Consider the following 20,129-nt stretch of genomic DNA (forward strand, 5'->3'; position numbering starts at 1 on the left):
ACTTAATTACTAGTGAATTAGTAATGATCAAGATGTCACTCTAGTATGGGGGACATATTCTAAGTAACAAAAACTTAATTTACAGTAATTTAACACTATGAACACTTGTAGTTTTGTGTTTTGTTATGTAAGAACAGACCATATTCATTAAGTATTAGTAAGGGAGAATAACTCTTCGTGTGGTACTACCACCTTATAAAGTCCATACTAAGCAAAGCATATTGAGATGGTACTATTAATAAGCAATAATTCTGAGGTTATAGAGGGAAAACTCATAGTTAATGGCTTACTGCTTGTATAATAAGGCCATGCAGAATAAGGCATTAATGAGTACGTAATAATGACCAATTAAGAACCAATATGTTGCTAATTTGCATGCTAATAAGCACCTAATTAATGGTGACTACGTTCCCCATACTAAAGTGTTACCAATACTCATCTTTAAACAATGCCATAACGCTCATCTTGAAATTTTAAAAAGAAAACGTCTAACGACAAGACGAATAATCAATAAAGTATTTTAGTAATGCAAATACTTGATCATTCTTATATTTAAAAACTTGTGTTTTCAATAGCTCATGAACCCAATCTGGATTTACAATGCAATGCTACTAAATGAATCTCACATGCCGCTACTGTTGATGTCCCCTAAGCAGATATTTAAATGTTCAATATTTCATCTTCCAGAAAGTTTGTTAGCATTAAATAAGCTGCATAATTTCAATCACAGAGCTGGAAAAACACTTCATGCAGATTATTTCAAACTAAAGTCAGGTTAAAGTTCAGTGCAGTGGCATGTGTGTAATTCAGCCGTACAAGGGCCACGTTTTTTATTGAGCCACCTTCATCCAAAATGCTGTGGCGACCCCTAACGGGAGCAGCCGAAAGTAGCAGTAGTAGTTAATCCAAAACGCTGTTGCGTGAGAGGAACAAATACAAAATGATTTGATTTCAAGATCACAGGAAGACAACACTGTTATTTGTGCGTTAAACTCGTGCAAAAAACGTGTTTTAATAGTTGAAATAAGATAATATCTTAGTTCCCTTTCAATTTATAAGGAACCGAAATCCAGTTTGGTCTGACTGTACAGGTGCCCTTGTTTAAAAAAAAAGGTATAAAAGAAAAAAAAGTATTGCTTTGGGGAAAAAGTTATCTGAAACGTCATAACTTTTTTTTATGTGTTGCATATCCAGTGCTCAACACGTAGACAAGAAACGTCGGGACTCTAAATAAAAAAACACATTTTTTTAATAACCGAAATTATATTCGAACCATTATTGTCAAACAAACCAAAACAAAAGTCTAATCATGAGAAGAAAAATTACTGCAAAATTTTACGTCCATCAACTGCTCTGTGAGTACACGCTTCGCCCTCTAGTGGTGATGACGGGTACTCCGCCTTTTTTTCTTTTCTTTGTTGCGTCGACATCTTATCTGTTGATGTGCTTCAAACACATATTTAAAGTATTTTAAGGAGAGAGCATGACACTTGTTTTCTTTAACAAATTACCTAAAAACTCGCTATGGAATGCACCTAAATGGATATAAGAGAAAGTGGTGTTAGCCATAAATGGTGGTATAGTTACAAATCGAATAGACTTAAAACTGTTAGTCCACGATTCGAGCAGAAATTGGTATGGCAAAGGCAGCAGCTTGTCAAAAAAGAGTAACGCAGTCATCCAAGCTACCAAAAATAGCCTGCGATTTAAATGCTGTAAAATACTTGTTGGAAGGAGCCTTTTGCAACCGAGCTAAGCTTTTTTCGACAAGGGCGTTTCATAATTCGCACGTTCCAGCATCCCTGATGTAACACACGTGAAACTACAGATTCTTTACATCATGACCTTCAAGCGCGACAGCGGACCTATAAGCCCTGGCATGTCCGTGATGAAAATGTTGCACAAGTAAAGCTGCAACAATGAATATTCACCTCTACAAACTGTCAATGTTTCTTATGCTATCATTTTTTTCCTAAAGAATGATATCATGATGCGAAAAGAAAAGAAAATATATTTTAACGTGCAGTAATGACACAGGCACTATGTTGGCCTCCCAAAAGGGGTCCCTTTATCGGTGCGTGGTGCAACACATGCTGGATAATTCCAGAAGAGCTTCGCAGTTGCGAGTTTCCTTGGGGAAGGTGAGCCGTGTCACCGCGTCGCCGCCGTCGCGCATAATAAAACCCGCCTCTGGCAGTTGCCTAGGACACAACTTCTCGAAGGCTGAACTCGAAAACCGCGAGGTCTTTTAAGACTCTTCACTGTTTCTTACAGTTTGGGGATTGAAAACACCGCCGACATTTTGTAAGCTAAGCTAGCCGGTTAGCCGACCTGTCAAGATGTTGAGTGTCGCCAGAAGCGTTTCAAGGACTCTGCCTTCAAAGAGCTGCGCAAGAAGCGTGTCTTCCCTTGTCAAGAAGGTGAGTTTAAAACACGTCATTTTGACCGCTGCAGCGACTCAGGCGTAAACGCAGGACTAAATCAGCCGGCAGTGGTTTAGCATAGGATGCTAACGGCGTTAGCTAACGATGTTCCCATCAACGAACGTTGCTAGCTACATTTAGTCAGGTCGTTATAAATTCACTAAATATCGTCAGTAGTGTTCTTACTGTATGTTGTCCGTTTTGGTCTGTCTGTGTGAATTTGTTCACAGGGGCAATATTTAGTTTACCCTTCGTCAGTATACAGTAACTTCATGCGGTCGTGCTGACGCCACACTACCTACGTCTTGCTGCTGACAAACCGCGTTTTACAAAAATACACGTTTTCAATCCACAAGTGACGAGTTGTCGTGTCACATAGAAGCGGCATTATATAGTAAAGCCAATCATTGGGCTATTTTCCCCCGATTGTTTGAGGTAATTGATGACCTTCAGTGTGGCGCCCCTGCAATAAAGCCCTCTCCAATATGTTGCGACCCCCCCCTCTTTTAGATGTCTCACTTCTCAGTCATTACTCATCGTTGTAATTATGTATGGGCTACATTGTCTTCCTTTTCTTCTTCCTCCACAGCAGCCCACAATGCCTCGTTCGCTAATCATTCTTGTCATAATGTATCGGTCTGCGGACATTTCATGTGCATAGGTTTGGCTTCTTAATTGCGTACTCACATGGGGCCACCTGATTGATTTCACTTGACAAACGGCAGCCCTAAATTTCAGGTCACAATCAAAATCCGATTAGTTTGTGCGTATGGTAAGATGTTAATTATCATAAATTAGAAGTTTGATCACTTATCAAGTATAATTGCTATTATTAAACATTAACTGTCCTTATTGATGCGTCCTTAGGCATGCTGGAATGGCTTTCAACCTGATGTCTTCAAGACCGTTTCCAGAAGGGACTATGCGTGAGTTAGTTGATGTGTGAAGAAAGTGTTTCTGTACAAATTGCAAAGTAGCTGTTGGCTTTGTCATTGTCATTGTAAGTTGTTTCTGCTGCTCTGCCTCTAAAATCTCTTGTCACATGTTCTCATGCACTTCAATCCTTAATTATAGCCTATATTCTGCTACACTCAGTGTCAACATCACTAGGAACAATGAAAGTTATCTCCACAATCTGTGGTTATCATTGGGATGCACTTATCATGCATAAACTGAGGATGGTGGATTTGGCCTCGGTCCCAGATAATGTAATGGAACTGGAAGTTATTCATTCTTTACATTTCCCAAAAATATATCATATTTTATCAAAGATGACATCAAGATTATTTTTAACCAGGTGATGCCCCACTTTACATTATCTTTGAATATTGCCAGTATTCCTTCTTTACATTAAGATAATATTGCCTGTGATATAACACTAAAACCCTTTTAAGTGTTATATCACAGGGCATGGAAAGGGTTTTGACTTTTTCCCTTTGCATACTCTGATCTCAAAAGCAGAGATACCCATGCTAGTCCTTGAGTGTAGGGTCATTTAAAGAACAGCAGTCATGAGCTACTCGGCAATCAACAAGCCAATATCACTTCACAAAAATATATTATAGCTAGGCTGTACAAGTCATCTAGCAATGGTGAAAATTGCCAGAATGTGTCTGGCGTGAGGAGAGATCTTGACACCAATCCTGGGTTAGTTGAGGTATCTTTTAGGCATCCATTTAGTCATTACGCCAGCTCATGATTAAATGTACTGACAACATACCAAAAGCATTATTTCCTGATAGTGCTGACATGATTAGTTGATTAATCACTAAGTTGATCAACAGAAAATTTATAAATTACAGTTTAAGTTAGGGATACACCGATACCAGCATCGGGTATCAGTCTGATGCTGTGCGCCTGTACTCGTAATCATAAAACTGCTCCGATACAACAACACCCGATACCACTTTAAGCAGCGTTACATTCACCTCTCATTTGAGCAGGTAGGCGGTAGAGGAGGAGCAATGTCAACCGTGTGGAGATATTTCAAAGTAAACAACGGTGACAAAAGTAAAGCCGACTGCAAATTATGCTCAGCAAAATTTAGTGGCCAATCGATCCCTATTTTAGCTCAAACACCCACCCTCGTACTGCATGCATTCGCCAACTGCGTCTCTCTGGCCGGCAGTCTCGAAGGAGACGCCTCGCCACTTTCATGACAAGGCGACTCCAGGCCGAACCACTGCTTTTTCCGACACACACAGACGCATTCACGAGACGAACACAAGCTGACTCCGCCCCCCTCCCGAAGACAGCGTTGCCAATGATTGCTGCTTCATCGAGTCCGGCCATAGTTGGATCTGACGATACCAAGGCACACACCCCGGTCCCCAGTGGGCAATTGCATCGACACAAAGCCGATGCTTAGACCGCTACACCACCGCGGACTAAAAAAAAAACCAAAAAAACTAGCTCTTTCAACACAAGCAATTTGATAAAATACTGAAGAACCAACACAACGCCGAGTTCAAGGTGTTTGCTAATAGCAGTGGGAAACAGCAACAACGAACTTTGCAGCAAACGCCAGAGAAGCGAGAGAAAATGTCCAGAGACAACCCGTGTGTGGTGAAAATAACAGTTGAAACATGCAGTTGAATGTTAAAATGTCAGTAATGACAATTTGTTACACTAAAAAGTATGGTTGTATTTTAGTGAAATGTGTGGCAACGCCATGTTTAAGAAAAACTTATAGCTGATTGTTCGAATGTCAGTAACGACAGTTTGTTACAGTCAGAGAATGAACAATGTCTGATGAAAATAAAACACATTTTCAAAGTAATTGTAAGAAGTGTAATGGCATTATTAAGTACTCATATCGGTACTCGGTATCGGCAAGTACTCGAATGTAAGTACTTGTACTTGGTCTGAAAAAAAAGTGGTATCGGTGCATCCTTAGTTTAAGTAGTCAGTTGTTTGTCATTCATCAAGTAAAAATCCCAGACATTTGTTAGTTGCTGAGTTCATAAATGCTGAGATTTGCTTGTTTCCCTCTGGTCATTATGAAATGAATACCTGTTTTGTTTTGTTTTTCTTCTTTTAAATTGGCTGTTCAGAGTAACTAAATTGTTTTAAGACATCACTTTGTGCTCTGAAAATTTAAGATGGGCGTTCATCAGTACTTTTGACTTGTTTTGACAGGCTAAGTGATTAATAGATTAATAGAAAAATAGCTGATCGGCTATGAAGATAATTTTTAGTTGCATCCCTATATCCTGAGAGGGTCAGGTTGCAAACAGGATTTGACTGGAGACAAAGCTAAATAGGATGGAGTGGACAAATGAGAGATTGTTGCACTTAGAATACAATGTTGAGCTGTGCTAAGCTGTCCTGTTAAATGTGACTTTAGTTGTGCACAGAAACGCCATGGTGTTCATAAGCAAGCGAGTTAGTGGAAGGGGATACAAGAGTCTGGAACATTTTTAAGAAGTGTTAGGATTAATACTACTGCCTGTGCCCCTGATCAAGGCAATGGAAAGAAGAAACCGCAGTTGGTCCTCATGCGCTGCAGCTGCTCACTGCTCCTATACAATAGGATGGGTTAAATGCAGAGAACAAATTTGTTGTAAGAATACAATAACAAAATAAAGTGGATTTCTCTTAAATAAGAGTCTAGAAAAATTTTAGAATGCACTTTATTGGCATGTGCACCAATACCCTTGAGTCAAAATTGTGGCTTAAATCATATTGCAATTAAGTGGCTAGTTTCAGCCATTTCTAGTGGTATTATGAATACTTAAGCTCTACAGTTAAGCGGAGATGCAGGAGCAGGCAGACACTGAGGTGATACTGAAAAGTGTGAGCACAGAAGGAATATCTGAAGTAAGCTTTTGCTAGAGAAATCAACAGTTAAAGTGATACTGACATCAAAATCTGAAAATTCCTATTGATAGGCTATGTTCCGAGTTGGAATGTGACCACTGAGAAATTCAGTGGCCAAAACAGCGCGTCTGCGGCCTGTCGAGAGAGATCTGTGATTGACTAGATGGTGACCAATGACAAAATTGTGCTGGTGGATACGTAGACACCAGTCAATTTGCATGTAGGTTGTGTCCGTAGCGAGATGCTATAAAACCACGGAGAAGCTGTGTAATCCTCGCAGAGGATCTCACTCTTGCTTTCCGACATTTTTGTAAATAACAAGTGACGAGCGGTACCGAGCCCCACCCACCCAGGAAGACAGTAGCCAATAGCTTTGAATTCATAAAACCACACCTATTTTCGATTATTCAAACTTCCAATCTTAAAAAATGTGTTCAGAAAGGGCGTGTCAGTCTCTCTTTAAGGTTGTAAATTTTTTTTTACACTTTTTTAAGTGCTGGAAGAGTAGCTTCAAGACTGAGTGTTATATTTGGGCAGTGGACTTGTATGTTTTATCGTTGTATGACATTATGGAAATGCAAGGAGAGCACCAAATTAACTAGATCTGTGTAATTTCAAGTTGTGGCACATGTTGCATGGATATTCACTGTAAGTGTAACACCAGCTTTACGGTTCATGACTTTTTTGACTCCCTCCGAAATCCTGGGGAAAAATTTGACACTATGGTTGATGTCATGGGGTATATTGAACCAAGGTTTTCTGATTAGAAGGTAGTCTATTTACTCATGATGTCATCTTTAAATCATTGCTAAGTTTCTTAAATCATAGATTACAATGCAAACTGGGTCATGGGCCGACTTGTTGTTGGTTCCTCACAGTTGCTTATTTGTATGTTCAATTGAACCCAAGGGTCAAGCTTAAATTTTTTTGTTGGGTCCAAGTCAGAAAAAAGCCATTACATGGAGATGGTGTTGTTGCTTTTGAATGTTTTAGTAGGATGTTGGCATGTTAAAACTAAAACCCTGATGTGTGTGTGTGTACGTGTACGTGTGTGTGTGTGTGTGCGCGTGTGCATGTGCGTTAGGTCGGAGGCTATTAAGGGCTCAGTCGTTGGCATTGACCTTGGAACCACCAACTCATGTGTCGCCATCATGGACGGGAAACAGGCCAAGGTGATGATAAACTGTTATGTCTGTTAATAGTGGTTAGTCAAGCTGACCTCCTGTTGGTCCTTGATGGTTCAGCAAGTAAACCAATGAGATTTTCCTCTTTGATAAATTTTCCATTTAAATATCTAGGAATGAAAATCTCAGTATTGATGCATACAAAGAAAGCAGTCGTCTGATAGTCAACTTCGAGTCTATAAGGCAATCCAGTGCTTGTATCACTCAGAGTAGATAATTGGTTATAATCCCTTTTGAGTCAGATTTTATGAAGCACATTTATAACTCTCGCTTACGGTGTTCCCACTACTACCAGGTGTTGGAGAATGCAGAGGGAGCAAGAACCACTCCTTCAGTCGTTGCTTTCACAGCAGATGGGGAGCGACTGGTGGGCATGCCTGCCAAACGTCAAGCTGTTACTAACCCCAACAATACGCTCTACGCCACCAAGAGACTCATCGGGCGTCGCTTCGATGACCACGAGGTCCAGAAAGACCTGTGAGTATGTTTTTGATATGACAGGTCATGGTTTATTTTCAACTGATCGAAGGGTTTTCTCACCTGTTAGACACTCTTTGGTGCGAAAGATGCAGAATAGAAATCAAAGGTTATGAGCCAGTATTGAGCCATCAAGATTGAATTCGCTGAATGCTTCTTAACCTATGCAGCTGCCATGACTCCTTTTGCTAACTGATCAAAATTGAAAGGGCCTATGAAAGGAAAAAGCCACATCTGGCACTGTGTTAAGGTTATTTTTTTTCCTGGGCGAGCTCATATTCACTTAAATGAAGGTTCATTGTTTTACGAGCTTTTATCATTTAATGGCAGGAAAGTGACTCCATGATTTGTTAGAACCACTAAATAATGGAGCACTAATGATTCCTGGACCAGTGATTCTGAATCGAGCTGTTTTATCTGACATTAACAGAAAGAATGTGCCCTACAAGATTGTACGTTCATCCAATGGTGATGCTTGGGTAGAGGCTCATGGAAAACTCTACTCCCCCAGCCAGGCTGGAGCCTTCATCCTCATGAAGATGAAGGAAACTGCAGGTATAAAAGATGTTAGCTATAGCTTTAGCATTAATATCACTTTGTGCTAACATTAGGTTTTGCCATTCACTTGAAATATGAATTAGAAATCCGCTTTAGCGTACAGTTACAGGTGCAAGGGTTTTGAGTAATCGATTGACTGGACAACATGCATGCAGTAGTTTTCCTTTTTGTTTTACAGAGAATTACCTGGGTCACAATTTGAAGAATGCAGTGATCACTGTGCCAGCTTACTTCAATGACTCACAGAGACAGGTAGACGCACTATACGTGTATCTGAACTCATTCACTTGAGCTTGCTTGCCGTCTCACTCAGTCCCCACAATTCACCACAATGAACCAACTAAAGTCACTCACAAAGCTCACATTCATTCAACTCACACAGCTGATATTTACATGTTTAATTGTGCCACTTCAGTTTTGGGGGTTTTGGATATATTTTTTCAGCCTCCAGGCCTCAAAGTCAGTGACAGTTTTGCTAAGATGATGTATAATCTTTGATTTTCCGTGTCTGCCCAGGCCACAAAGGATGCTGGCCAGATAGCTGGTCTGAATGTTCTGCGTGTCATCAACGAGCCAACAGCTGCTGCACTTGCTTATGGACTGGACAAAACCCAAGACAAGATGTAAGGAGAGAAAAGAATGGGTCAGCCCAGCAGGGTTTTCTTCTTGGTTATTTCAGTAATGGTGTCATCAGTGTCAATGCTTATATCATTGATAAGAGAAAATGTATAAATATAACTAGAACCAACATAACAAGCAATGTTGGCTTAGTATGGCCAATGTTTGACCAATATATTATTTTATTGTCACCCTGGTGACTGGATGCTATATCTAGTTGCCTCTGTCATGTATTATGCATTTGAGTATGCATTGGTAATGTTCACACTACTGGACTTAATGACCTGTACAGGGGTGGTGATGCCTGCATGGTCATCTATTTATTAGTGTACTCTTGGAAATGCAAGTTCATAAATTAAACGCACATCTGTGTCTCTTTCCAGTATTGCAGTGTATGATCTGGGTGGAGGTACGTTTGATATCTCGGTCCTGGAGATCCAGAAAGGTGTGTTTGAGGTTAAGTCAACCAATGGGGACACTTTTCTGGGAGGAGAGGACTTCGACCAGCATCTCCTCAAGCACATTGTCAAGGAGTTCAAGAGAGAGGTATGTGCTGGGTGGGGAGGTTGGGCAAGAGCAAGGCAAAGTACCCATAGATGGATTGGCGAATAAGAGTGCATATTTAAAGCTGCAATCCGTAACATTTCTCTATTAATAAATTGTTACCATGGAGTCAGGTTACATAATACTGTCATCTTTACCATGGCTGTAGATACTCTCCTCCCTCTGTTTTATTGGGTTGCACCAGCTGAGCCAGGGGCAACTGTAGAACAGTGTGGTGGTGTAGTTTGATGAAGTTTAGACTGCCTGCATTAGCGCTTTCCAAAAACGGCATTTTTACAGGGGTGCTGACTATTTACCGGTGACCTGATGGCACACAAACCACAACAGCTTCTACACCTTGTTTGTAATGTTGAGAAAATCAGTTGCTGGTTTCTATTTCTCTTTGGCACCTACATCTAACCATGTTCGAATGCAGTTTTACCATAATATTGATCTCGATTATCCAACAAAATTGCCATATTGTCATCACATTTAAAATGGATAAAATAATGCAAAATCTTAGGGATTGCAGTTAGCTGCAAGGGAAAAAAAATCATCTTTGGGCAATGTGAGTGAAATGTACAGTATATACATCAGTTACTGTAATGATTTACTTTATCACATGCTTTTTCACTGTCTAATTTCATTGATTCACTAAATATTATACTAATTTTCAAGTTTGAACTTATTTTGATTATCTGTAGCTGTCAGGAGACATTATCAACGTGCAAGATTTCAGGTTTAACCAGGTCATCTTCAAACACATTGACTGAGAACTAAAGCCCCTGATGTCTACTTAGGACAGATACTAGGTAGGCACAGACAGGTTTTCATTTGCACTTTTTTTCTCTCTCTCTCTCTTCAGTCTGGTGTGGATCTGACCAAAGACAACATGGCCCTACAGAGAGTCCGAGAAGCCGCTGAGAAGGCGAAGTGTGAGTTGTCCTCATCGCTACAGGTAAAAAAACCAGTGCCAATGCCCTACAAGCAACACAGATTTGCTACTGGACAAATACTACATAGCTGCTTTTTTTCCCCATAAACAATGCTTAAAGAGTAATTAGGCATTGTATTTTAGTCTGTCTATGCCCACTCACATTTTTAATAAAGGATTAAAAGGTATATAGATAAAGAGGTCAGTGATGGTGATGTGGGATGGCCGAAGGTGGACCCTAGCTTCTCACAAGTCACCTCAGAATTTAGTTGGCTAATCCTGACTTGTTGCCTTTCAACTCACCTCAATTTATTGGTCAGATGTGCTGGACTGCGCATGTCACCTACGGCACATTGGTTTTGGTGTCTTTGATACACACACTAAGAAGGCAGATTGGAAGGGTTTGATGGCAATGTGTTTCCCCCCATATGTAAGAAAAAGCATAGAAAAAGCCTCGGTTTTAGAGGGAGAAAGCCTTGGACTTAGAGTGAGATAGGTTTGGACTTAAACTCTTAAGTCCAAAGCTATTTTATCAAAGAGAACCACTGCTTTTGACAGCAGCAATTCAACAGGCAATGTTGGTTGCCTTTCTAAATCACTGTCTTGTTTGAAAGGGGACAAGGAATGACAGTAGGGAAGTCAGTCGTGGAAATGTGGGAAAACATGACATAAACCTAATTGAATTGACATTCAAGCCTATTTGCAAAATCCTTTTTTTTTCATACTGTGGTATCCCATTTAGCTTTTAAATTTGCAACTTCAGAATTGGTGTAGAAATGGCTTGATGAAAGTGCAGCTACTGTGAGGACTTGCCGAGATGCTATATGCAAGAACAGTGCTCAGACATGAGTCAGTGCTTCACCTAGTTAAAGAGGGGGGGAGGGGGGGAGCCCAATTAGGTCTTAAAAAAGCACAAGGAAAACCCTGAACTAGAATAAGAGGAGCACAATAAATTGACTCTTCCACTTAGTTGCCAATAAGTTACTGTTACAAAAGGAAATCTTAACCAGTTTCATTTCTTTGAGCTTGGCATCATCTTGAGATTTCTATAGGAAACGAAAATACCACACAACACACACACACACACACACACACACACAGGTGAAACAGTTACCCCAACACATTGCTGAAGAAATTTATCAATTTATCCATTTAATATGACATTGCCTTTTTTCTAAAAGGCCCACTCCAGCTCTCAGTCAGCTGTCCAGGCAGCGTGTGCCTGGACCAGTGTTATAGAGCTGGTAAAGAGATGCTCTGTCTGGGCTCTCTGCAGCAGCTTCTGTTTTAGAGTCTGCTGCTGCTGAGCTCCTGCAGGGCTTGGCCCAATGAGAGTGGCCTGTCCTGATGAACACAGCAGGGCAGGCCTAGTGCAGGGCCACACATACTCACACTGTTTGAACTTAAAATTATTTTTCTTGTAGTAAATTTAAAAAATAGCCAATTATATATAATTGTCCTGAGGTGTACTGTTTGTTTCCCCCATTTCACACAGACTGACATAAATCTGCCATACCTAACCATGGATGCTTCCGGTCCCAAACATCTCAACATGAAACTGACGCGCTCCCAGTTTGAGGGCATCGTAGCTGACCTGATCCGCCGTACGATTGCACCCTGTCAAAAGGCCATGCAGGACGCTGAGGTGTCCAAGGGAGATATAGGGGAGGTACTGCTGGTTGGAGGCATGAGCCGTATGCCTAAGGTAGGAGACAACTTCTAACTGGTATGTGACACACATGCTCCCAATTACTGAAGGTTGTTTACTGTCTCGTATGCCCAACATAAAAGTACTTTCGGCAAACAGCAAGACTGCAAGATTGCACTTGTAAAAATAAACAACAAACTCCTCTTTTCGTCTGCCTGTCTCTCTCAAGGTTCAACAAACTGTACAGGACCTATTTGGACGTGCACCCAGCAAGTCTGTCAATCCTGATGAGGCTGTCGCCATAGGAGCTGCCATCCAGGGTGGGGTTTTAGCTGGTGATGTCACAGATGTGCTGTTGCTTGACGTCACACCGCTGTCACTGGGGATTGAGACTTTGGGTGGGGTCTTCACTAAGCTCATCAACAGGAACACCACAATTCCAACCAAGAAGAGCCAGGTACTTGGGTTTTAAACCAATTCTTGGAGGCCTCAGATGCTACTAGATTAGCGTAGTTTCTTGTAGTCCACATTGTCTACCTACATTTGCATTTGTTCACCTAGGTAAACCAATTTTAATGATGACCTCTCTCTCTAGGTATTCTCCACAGCCGCAGATGGACAGACTCAGGTGGAGATCAAGGTTTGTCAGGGAGAGAGAGAAATGGCAGCTGACAACAAGGTGCTGGGTCAGTTCACCCTGGTTGGCGTCCCCCCTGCTCCCCGTGGTGTACCGCAGATTGAGGTTACCTTCGACATCGATGCCAATGGAATTGTCCATGTCTCTGCCAAGGACAAGGGCACAGGGCGTGAGCAGCAGAGTGAGTGTCTGCCATCAGCCTGTGAAGGCCCAGTTTAGCTAATGGCAATGGGCAACAATTATAATTATGTATGAATTTAAAGGGCCTATCCAGAAGTTGGCTTTAGTGAAGCTTCACCTTCGAAAATGATCAAATAATCTGTCAGTTGTGTTCTGCCTCGGAGTGCTTATGTCAGTGGGTATGTTTAATTTTCGTTCATTGTAGATGTACAGAGAACATAAGCAAATTGTAACGTAACGTCCTTTGGGTGGTTACGTAAACTTTATTCGCTGCTCTACACATTTCCATTTCCATTGCAATACACATTTCAAAGTCGTTGGTTATCCATCAGGCAGCCTGGTTTTCAAATGAGACGGTCTCATCGGAGAAGTCAATCACATGTGTAAATTTATTTTCTTTTTTTTTAATCCAGACCAACATTGCATAGATTGCACATTCAAAGCAAATGTTTAAAGTAGGGTTTGTTTTCATACAAGTAAGCAGCGAATGGATGGATTACCATCTATTTTTTTCCAATCACAGCCGGTAATGGAGGGAGAAAAACCAATCACGCTGTGAATAGCCTAGCCTGTACATGCGTGTTAAAGCAAATTATGGCAGAAATAATCTTAATTTCTGCTATAATATGCCATTGTTTGCAATTGTTTCCTCTAATTTAATTTTTCTAAAATTTGTTGATATTTGCTTTTGGTTTTTAGAAGTCCTTAGTAAGTTAGATATCTAATTATGAGCGAGTAAATTGTCACACATGGATAAACATGCACACAAACTAGTAGGTGCTGGGTGGAGTCTTTAAAACTTATTAGGGCAGTTGTTGGTGTTTTCACAGTAGTTATGGCTTCTTGGCCTGCTATAATTTCTCCTTATTGCTATGAAGCTGTAACAGGTTGCCATCAGTCCAGAAATGGGTACAATTGAGAATATGGATGTCCAAATAATGTTGCTATCGCCTAAGGGAATGATCAGTAAGATAACAGTCAAGTCAATTTTATTTGTATAGCCCAATATCACAAATTACAAAGTCAGGCAACTTTTTTATTTTCCCCCCAGTTATAACAAAGCCTAACTTGCTCTTAATTTAAAAGAATGACATAATTTAGGACTATGGTATGAAGCCTCAAAATTTAACCGCTGCTTGGTGAGGATGTGTCTAAAAGATGTATATTTTCATCTCTTCTATATAGTTGTGATCCAGTCTTCAGGAGGACTCAGTAAAGATGACATTGAGAACATGATCAAAAATGCTGAGAAGTACGCTGAAGAGGACAGGAGGAGAAAGGTATCGGTTCACTTAAGGGGCGTAACCTGGAAATATCAAGCCATTTCATTTCTTTACTAATATTTCCAACTTGGGGTACAATAAATTACCATCACATCCGAGTTTTGGGTGAATGGCACATAGCACCTCTCCCTATGGAGTTGTAACATAAAATTGAATTTAAAATCTTGATACCTCTGAATCATTTGACTTTTTATCAGCCTACATCTTTACTCCCATTTACAGATATTAAGGTTTTGCCTAATGCTTGTTAGTTTAGACTTTCACGGATACCTTCTCTCTGACTCCTTGTTTGATTGTGTTTGTAGGACCGTGTAGAAGCTGTCAACATGGCAGAGGGCATCGTCCACGACACAGAATCAAAAATGGAGGAGTTTAAGGACCAGCTTCCTGCTGATGAGGTAGAAGTACCTTTAAACCTTATAGTTCCACTGGTTTTCCTGGGATCAATTGAAGACCATAAATTTTGTTGTTTTGTTACAAATTATGAATTTGATTTTTTTAAGATAAGTGGTAAATAGACATTTGTGACAAACTGTGTGTGTGTGTGTGGGGGGGGGGGGTAGAATTGTGGCAGACTGCAGTAGCGTTCATCTAGATGTCATTGTTTAAAAAGTTGTTGGTGCATGTGTTATATCGTATAATGCCAGGATAATATAATATTTACTTACTATGATCAGTAAGTAGTATAGACATATCCCCCCCCCATTTATTTCTTTTTATTCTATGCTGCTCTAAATTGTATTTTAAATGTGTTTCTCTCTCCCTACTAGTGCACCAAGCTGAAGGAGGAGATCTCCAAGGTTAAGGATCTTCTGGCCAACAAAGACTCAGAAACGGGGGAGAACATCAAACAAGCTGCAACCAACCTGCAGCAGGCATCACTGAAACTCTTTGAGATGGCTTACAAGAAGGTAGGCAAAAAAACACCTGATCCATTTGGTCAATACTGTTAACTACAGTGTCGGTCACTCTCAACTCATTTAGAGTACATTTCCATATACTTTGCTGAAAACTACACCCATTCTGTTCATTGTCGTGACAAATGGGTTGAACATTTGCCATCCTCACTGGTGATTTGAGATAATTTTCCAAAAGTTCACCGTCCACATTAAAATGCCAAAATAAATTGGCAAGTCTCTTCTATTGGGCATGCGTATGCAACTAGAGCTGGAAGCTTTTTGGCGATCACTACAATCATGTCAGTGTTTTTGAAAAGCTTTGTTTTTGTCCACACTACAATATGATACCAGTGTTTTCAAAATGTTTCTAATGATCAGATGCCGGCTTGATGTGGATGGAAGGCCAAAAAAAAAAGTTTTAAAAGTATGGACGTGACAAAACTCTTAAACACAAAACAGTGTCAAAAGTTCAAAACTAAGAAGCTGAAGTGATTTTTTTTTTTTTAAAGAAGCGTCTGGAGTTTTATTATATGCAATAGAAGTGATGTCTTCCTGGCCATTTTTAGATCATCGTTAAGTACTGTGTAATGATGTTTAAGTTAAAATATAGTTTAGCGGATGTAAGAAACCGTAAACCATATTGTAGTACTTGTGTAGCTAATTTGGCTAATTTGCCTCCAGATGGCGTCGGAGCGGGAAGGCAGCAGTGGCAGCAGCAGCAGCTCGGGCTCTTCAGAGGGAGAGAAGAAGGAAGGCCAGCAGTAGAGCGCCCACTGACCTTTGCACTTAGTTGCCATGGAGACGCCGTGGCAGCGGAAGACCTGCGGGCTTGGGGTGGGGCACCATCCTGAGCGACAAAATGCATTCGTAGTCATTCTCACAAAATATACTGTGTTTTGGCAGTAAAACTATAGTGATAAGATAAATCATTACTGTTATTGTCTTTTTCCTTCAACTAGTACAGTATCCAGTCTGTTTGTAATTTAATTGTTTGAGGATGGTGTAGCCTTACATGTCTGTTTTTGTTTTACAATGTTTATTTTGCATTCTGAGTTGATACAGTAGTTAAGAACTCTTGTGGAAAGCGGTGTCGAGAATTTATTTTTATGGATATGTCCGGGTGGACAAGCGCCGGTGTGAATGCAGTAGATCGAAGAGGTCTGGCTTGTTTTGTCGCAAAGTCAGTTTCTCTGCTCTGCTTGGGACTCATTGAATCAGATAAAACATTGTCCACAGTAATGACGGGCTGTCCTCTGTGCCTAGCTCACATTCTACATATTGTATAATGCTCCATGTCTGCCACAGCCATTGTATTTGATAGCGTGCCCAAAACGACTCCGGTGTTGGAAGTTTCTCACCTCCCAAGCTGAAAGGACTAGTCCTGGCTGGAGAACTTTGTAAAACTCCCACGAGCAAGTGCCCCTCCCACTAAAGCTTCTGATGACGACACGTTCTTCTTCTGCTCAGGTCAGAAACTTCCCACTCCCCGGTCGTCTTGAATATCTTCTGAACATAATTAATCAAACGAGACACTGCAGCAACCAACCAGTTTGCTTTCACTTCATTTCTTATAAAGTCACTGTCCGGGAATATGATCAATTTGAGGGTTGGGTGGGGGAGTGCGGCTACAGTAGATGGTAGACACACAATTACATTTAATTTTATATACATAGTAGATAAAAAATTGAATGGTGGTTGTATAAATACTTTGCAGATTGTTGCCATTGTGATCAAATTTGGGTAACGTCTTCTCATAAGAATGTGATGCTCAAGTTTGGCAGGTCTCCTTTGGGTCTTTGAATCCTACTAGATTTCATCTGAAGACAAACCTGCAGCATGTGTACAGATGATCAGAACTGAGAAATGTGTCAGGCAAGTCCAGATGAACCGGTTCAACTTTATTTGATTTTTTTTTTTTAATCTGGATTATTGAGCATGCATAAAGACGCCTTGATCCTTAGTTTCTAGATGTTAGGACCGGGCCTGAATGTCAAAAATTGAAACTGGGACAATGAGATGAGGAAGGAGGATTCTAAGGAACAAAGAAGACTCGTGTCACGCCATGTCATTCCCCCAAGAAATGTGTTGTGTTGTCGTAAACTTTAAAATGTGAACGCTGCTGCACTCCTGCCACATAGTGAGCAAGCATGGCGTATGAAGGGAGTAGGTAGCTTGAGATATTGAAATGGGGCATGTTGGCTATATGATTTGAGGGGAGGGGGGCTATGATCATATTACTGGAGTGAAAATTTAAGTGTCAATTACAGCTGCTGTCTTTTTTAATAAAATATTGAATTTCACCTGGTATGCGTTTGATGTATGTTGAGATTGTTGGCAGAACTTGCTTATCCACATGTTAGGTGAACACTGGTCACTTTGTGGGAGGAAGGTATTTTTTCCCATAGTTGTCTTCCATGTCCCTGAGAAATGTCTTATTGTGGGGTCCCTCAGTGCACTGCCTCAGAGGTAGCGAGATGCTGACCTGTCAATGTACTGGAGAAATGGAAACTAACTTTGACCTGTCTCAACACCAACCTTTTAAATGACACAATAAGTACTCTTGGTTGAACCTTAACTTGTGAGATCTGAAAATGATGAATTCAAATTTAAAATCGTTTTGCTCTGCAAAAATGCTTTTTTTCAGTTGAATAAAGTTCAGTGGTGTAACTTAGTAAACTGTCCTGGGATTGATACCACGTCTTCAGTGTGGAGTTTGCATGTTTCTCCCCTTGTGTGTACTGCTTTCTACCTCAGACAAACAACTTAGATCAATTGGAGATACTAAATTGTCCCTAAATACGAGTAGGAATTCTTGGTGATTGTTTGTGTGGGGCCTGGTGACCCGTCCTGGATCGCCACCTTGCCGTGGCGGAGGAAGCTTGCGTGATCCCAAGCATCATCATCATCCCAATGATCCTGAGAGCTATGCCGCCCGGAACTGGGCTCCTGGTAGGGTCACCCAAGGGGGAGGTTCCAGATGAAGCGCGATCCAACAAAGACCTCAACGGTGGAACTGGTGGAAGAATTCTCCAGGTTACAACAGCAGTGCAGATGGATGAAGGCTGCAACAGAGGGTGGACCCTAATCGTCTTGGTTCTCCATGCCATTAGACTCTGGCCACCCCCTGCCAAGGACCGTGTGGTGGCTGCAGGCGCATCAGCCTCTCCATGTAAAAAGCTGTCACACACGCGCGTCCCTGCCATTATACACCTACAGGATCGGCCTTTACACCCACCTGAGGACCCAGAAGGACCCAGAGGGAGGACAGTCATACTCGACCTCGAGTGACCGCCAATGATCATAGCCTGTCCAGGGTATCTCAGATAAACTCCATCCCCCACAATCCTGAATTAGACTATGTGGGTCAGGAAGAATAGCAGCACGGGGGCCTCACAGCAAGAAGGTCCTGGGTTCGAGCCCCAGAGTAGTCCAACTTTGGTGGGTCATCCCGGGTCCCCCTGTGTGTGGAGTTTGCACGTTCTCCCCATGTCTGTGTGGGTTTCCTCCAGTGGCTCTGGTTTCCTCCCACAGTCCAAAGACATGTAGGTCAGGTGAATTGGCCATACCAAAAAATTGTCCCTAGGTGTGAATGTGTGTGTGTGTGTGTGTGATGGCCCTGTGATGGCCTGGTGGCCTGTCCAGGGTGTCACCCCACCTGCCATCCCCGCAACCCTGAGAGCAGGATAAGCGGTTCAGTGAATGGATGGATGGATGAATGCGGGTGCAGGCCCTACATGTCCAGTGTGTCTGCCTTCCCTCTAATGTCTACTGGATAAGCTTTCAGTTCTGATTGATGCTTGGCAATGAACAAGTGATATTAGTAGGGTTCTCAGGTCTGAGAACCAGGATGTAGGTCACCACAGTGGCGCCCCCAAGGGATGGCCAGGGGTGGCCACGGCCACCCTGATACTATCCCTGGCCCCCCCGCTGGCCCCCCCAGCCACGAGTCGCATATGCAGAATATGCTTCTGATTATGCATAATATGCTTCTATCTGATATCTTACATTAGGTGCTGTTCATTTAAATCAATGTATATTTTTCTTAACTCTCATATTGACAGTTTTCAAGTAGCCCATACAGTATACTACAACAGCAGCATAGAATTCCCCAAATTCAGTCATGGCTTTTGGTTTTGGTGTGCCACCCCAAGACTTTCAGTGGCCCCATTTGGCCCCCCCTATGAAACATTTCTGGGGGCGCCACTGGGTCACCATAAGAGACATGGTTTGGGCAAACATACTTCGGGGGCGGGGGGACGAGTAAAATGTAGAAAACAGTCACATATGCTCAGGTAAAACAAGCATCCTCGATTAATTCACTCCTCCAAATCACACTGACTCATCTCAAACGCTCATCTCAAGTTTGCCAGCTAGATAAATACAACCGGGCCCCAAATTGGGCGAGCCTCGCTCCGCGTTAGTCTCTGCTGCGCACCCTGACACTGAAAGTCTTGGTGCCCGCCGGTGTGCGATACCATCGCCCGCGTCTTGTCGCTGTTGTTCATTAAGTGTCCAGCAGAGGGGAGTAGTGGTACGCATTTCAAGTCCGACCGCCTGTGCGCAGTTCTCGGTGAACTCTCGGCGTTAACGGATTTGATTCACGGCCGCGACGGTGCGCGTGCTGCGCAGTCGTTTCTGTCCACCCACGTTTTCCAGAGTCCGTTGCGTAAACTTGCCTGTTTGCTTGGTCGTCTGTCTGGGCACACAGCTCCGCGGTAAGGACTTAGACGACACCCTACAGTTAGTTGGATAGATTGCTCGTTCTCTGTAGGAAAACAAAGCACATTTTGTCCAAGGTTGGGTTTATTGCTCAAAAGCACTGTGACAGTGGCACGCCGCAGTTGTTGCTGGCCACGGAGTGCTGTGACTTCGCCTGGGAATAAATGTAACGATGTATATAATAACGTCTGAATGAGGATCGAAAGA

At 41.8% G+C, this 20,129-nt stretch overlaps 1 protein-coding gene and 1 non-coding gene across 2 annotated transcripts; both read left to right on the top strand.

Annotated features, from left to right (window-relative positions):
* Positions 1-2,111: 2,111 nt before the first annotated feature.
* Positions 2,112-17,879, top strand: hspa9 (heat shock protein 9). The gene is made up of 16 exons (XM_056275598.1): positions 2,112-2,420; positions 3,291-3,349; positions 7,327-7,414; positions 7,722-7,903; positions 8,334-8,458; positions 8,640-8,713; positions 8,978-9,084; positions 9,463-9,625; positions 10,488-10,580; positions 12,052-12,261; positions 12,434-12,661; positions 12,800-13,022; positions 14,207-14,301; positions 14,610-14,702; positions 15,075-15,215; positions 15,885-17,879. Exons 1-16 carry the CDS (start codon positions 2,340-2,342, stop codon positions 15,966-15,968), a joined length of 2,046 nt encoding a protein of 681 aa, XP_056131573.1. The 5' UTR covers positions 2,112-2,339; the 3' UTR covers positions 15,969-17,879.
* Positions 11,744-11,943, top strand: LOC130127659 (small nucleolar RNA SNORA74). The gene has a single exon (XR_008811841.1). It is a non-coding gene; the product is annotated as a small nucleolar RNA SNORA74 (small nucleolar RNA).
* Positions 17,880-20,129: the final 2,250 nt, after the last annotated feature.

The sequence above is a fragment of the Lampris incognitus genome, chromosome 1, assembly GCF_029633865.1.
Source record: "Lampris incognitus isolate fLamInc1 chromosome 1, fLamInc1.hap2, whole genome shotgun sequence".
Taxonomy (NCBI): domain Eukaryota; kingdom Metazoa; phylum Chordata; class Actinopteri; order Lampriformes; family Lampridae; genus Lampris; species Lampris incognitus.

Bases quoted from the DNA above. Each gene is read 5' to 3' on its own strand.
- hspa9 (XM_056275598.1), top strand. From the start codon at position 2,340: ATGTTGAGTGTCGCCAGAAGCGTTTCAAGGACTCTGCCTTCAAAGAGC. The intron at 12,662-12,799 runs GTACTTGGGTTT...CTCTCTCTCTAG, and splicing joins TTCCAACCAAGAAGAGCCAG to GTATTCTCCACAGCCGCAGA. The intron at 14,302-14,609 runs GTATCGGTTCAC...TTGTGTTTGTAG, and splicing joins AAGAGGACAGGAGGAGAAAG to GACCGTGTAGAAGCTGTCAA.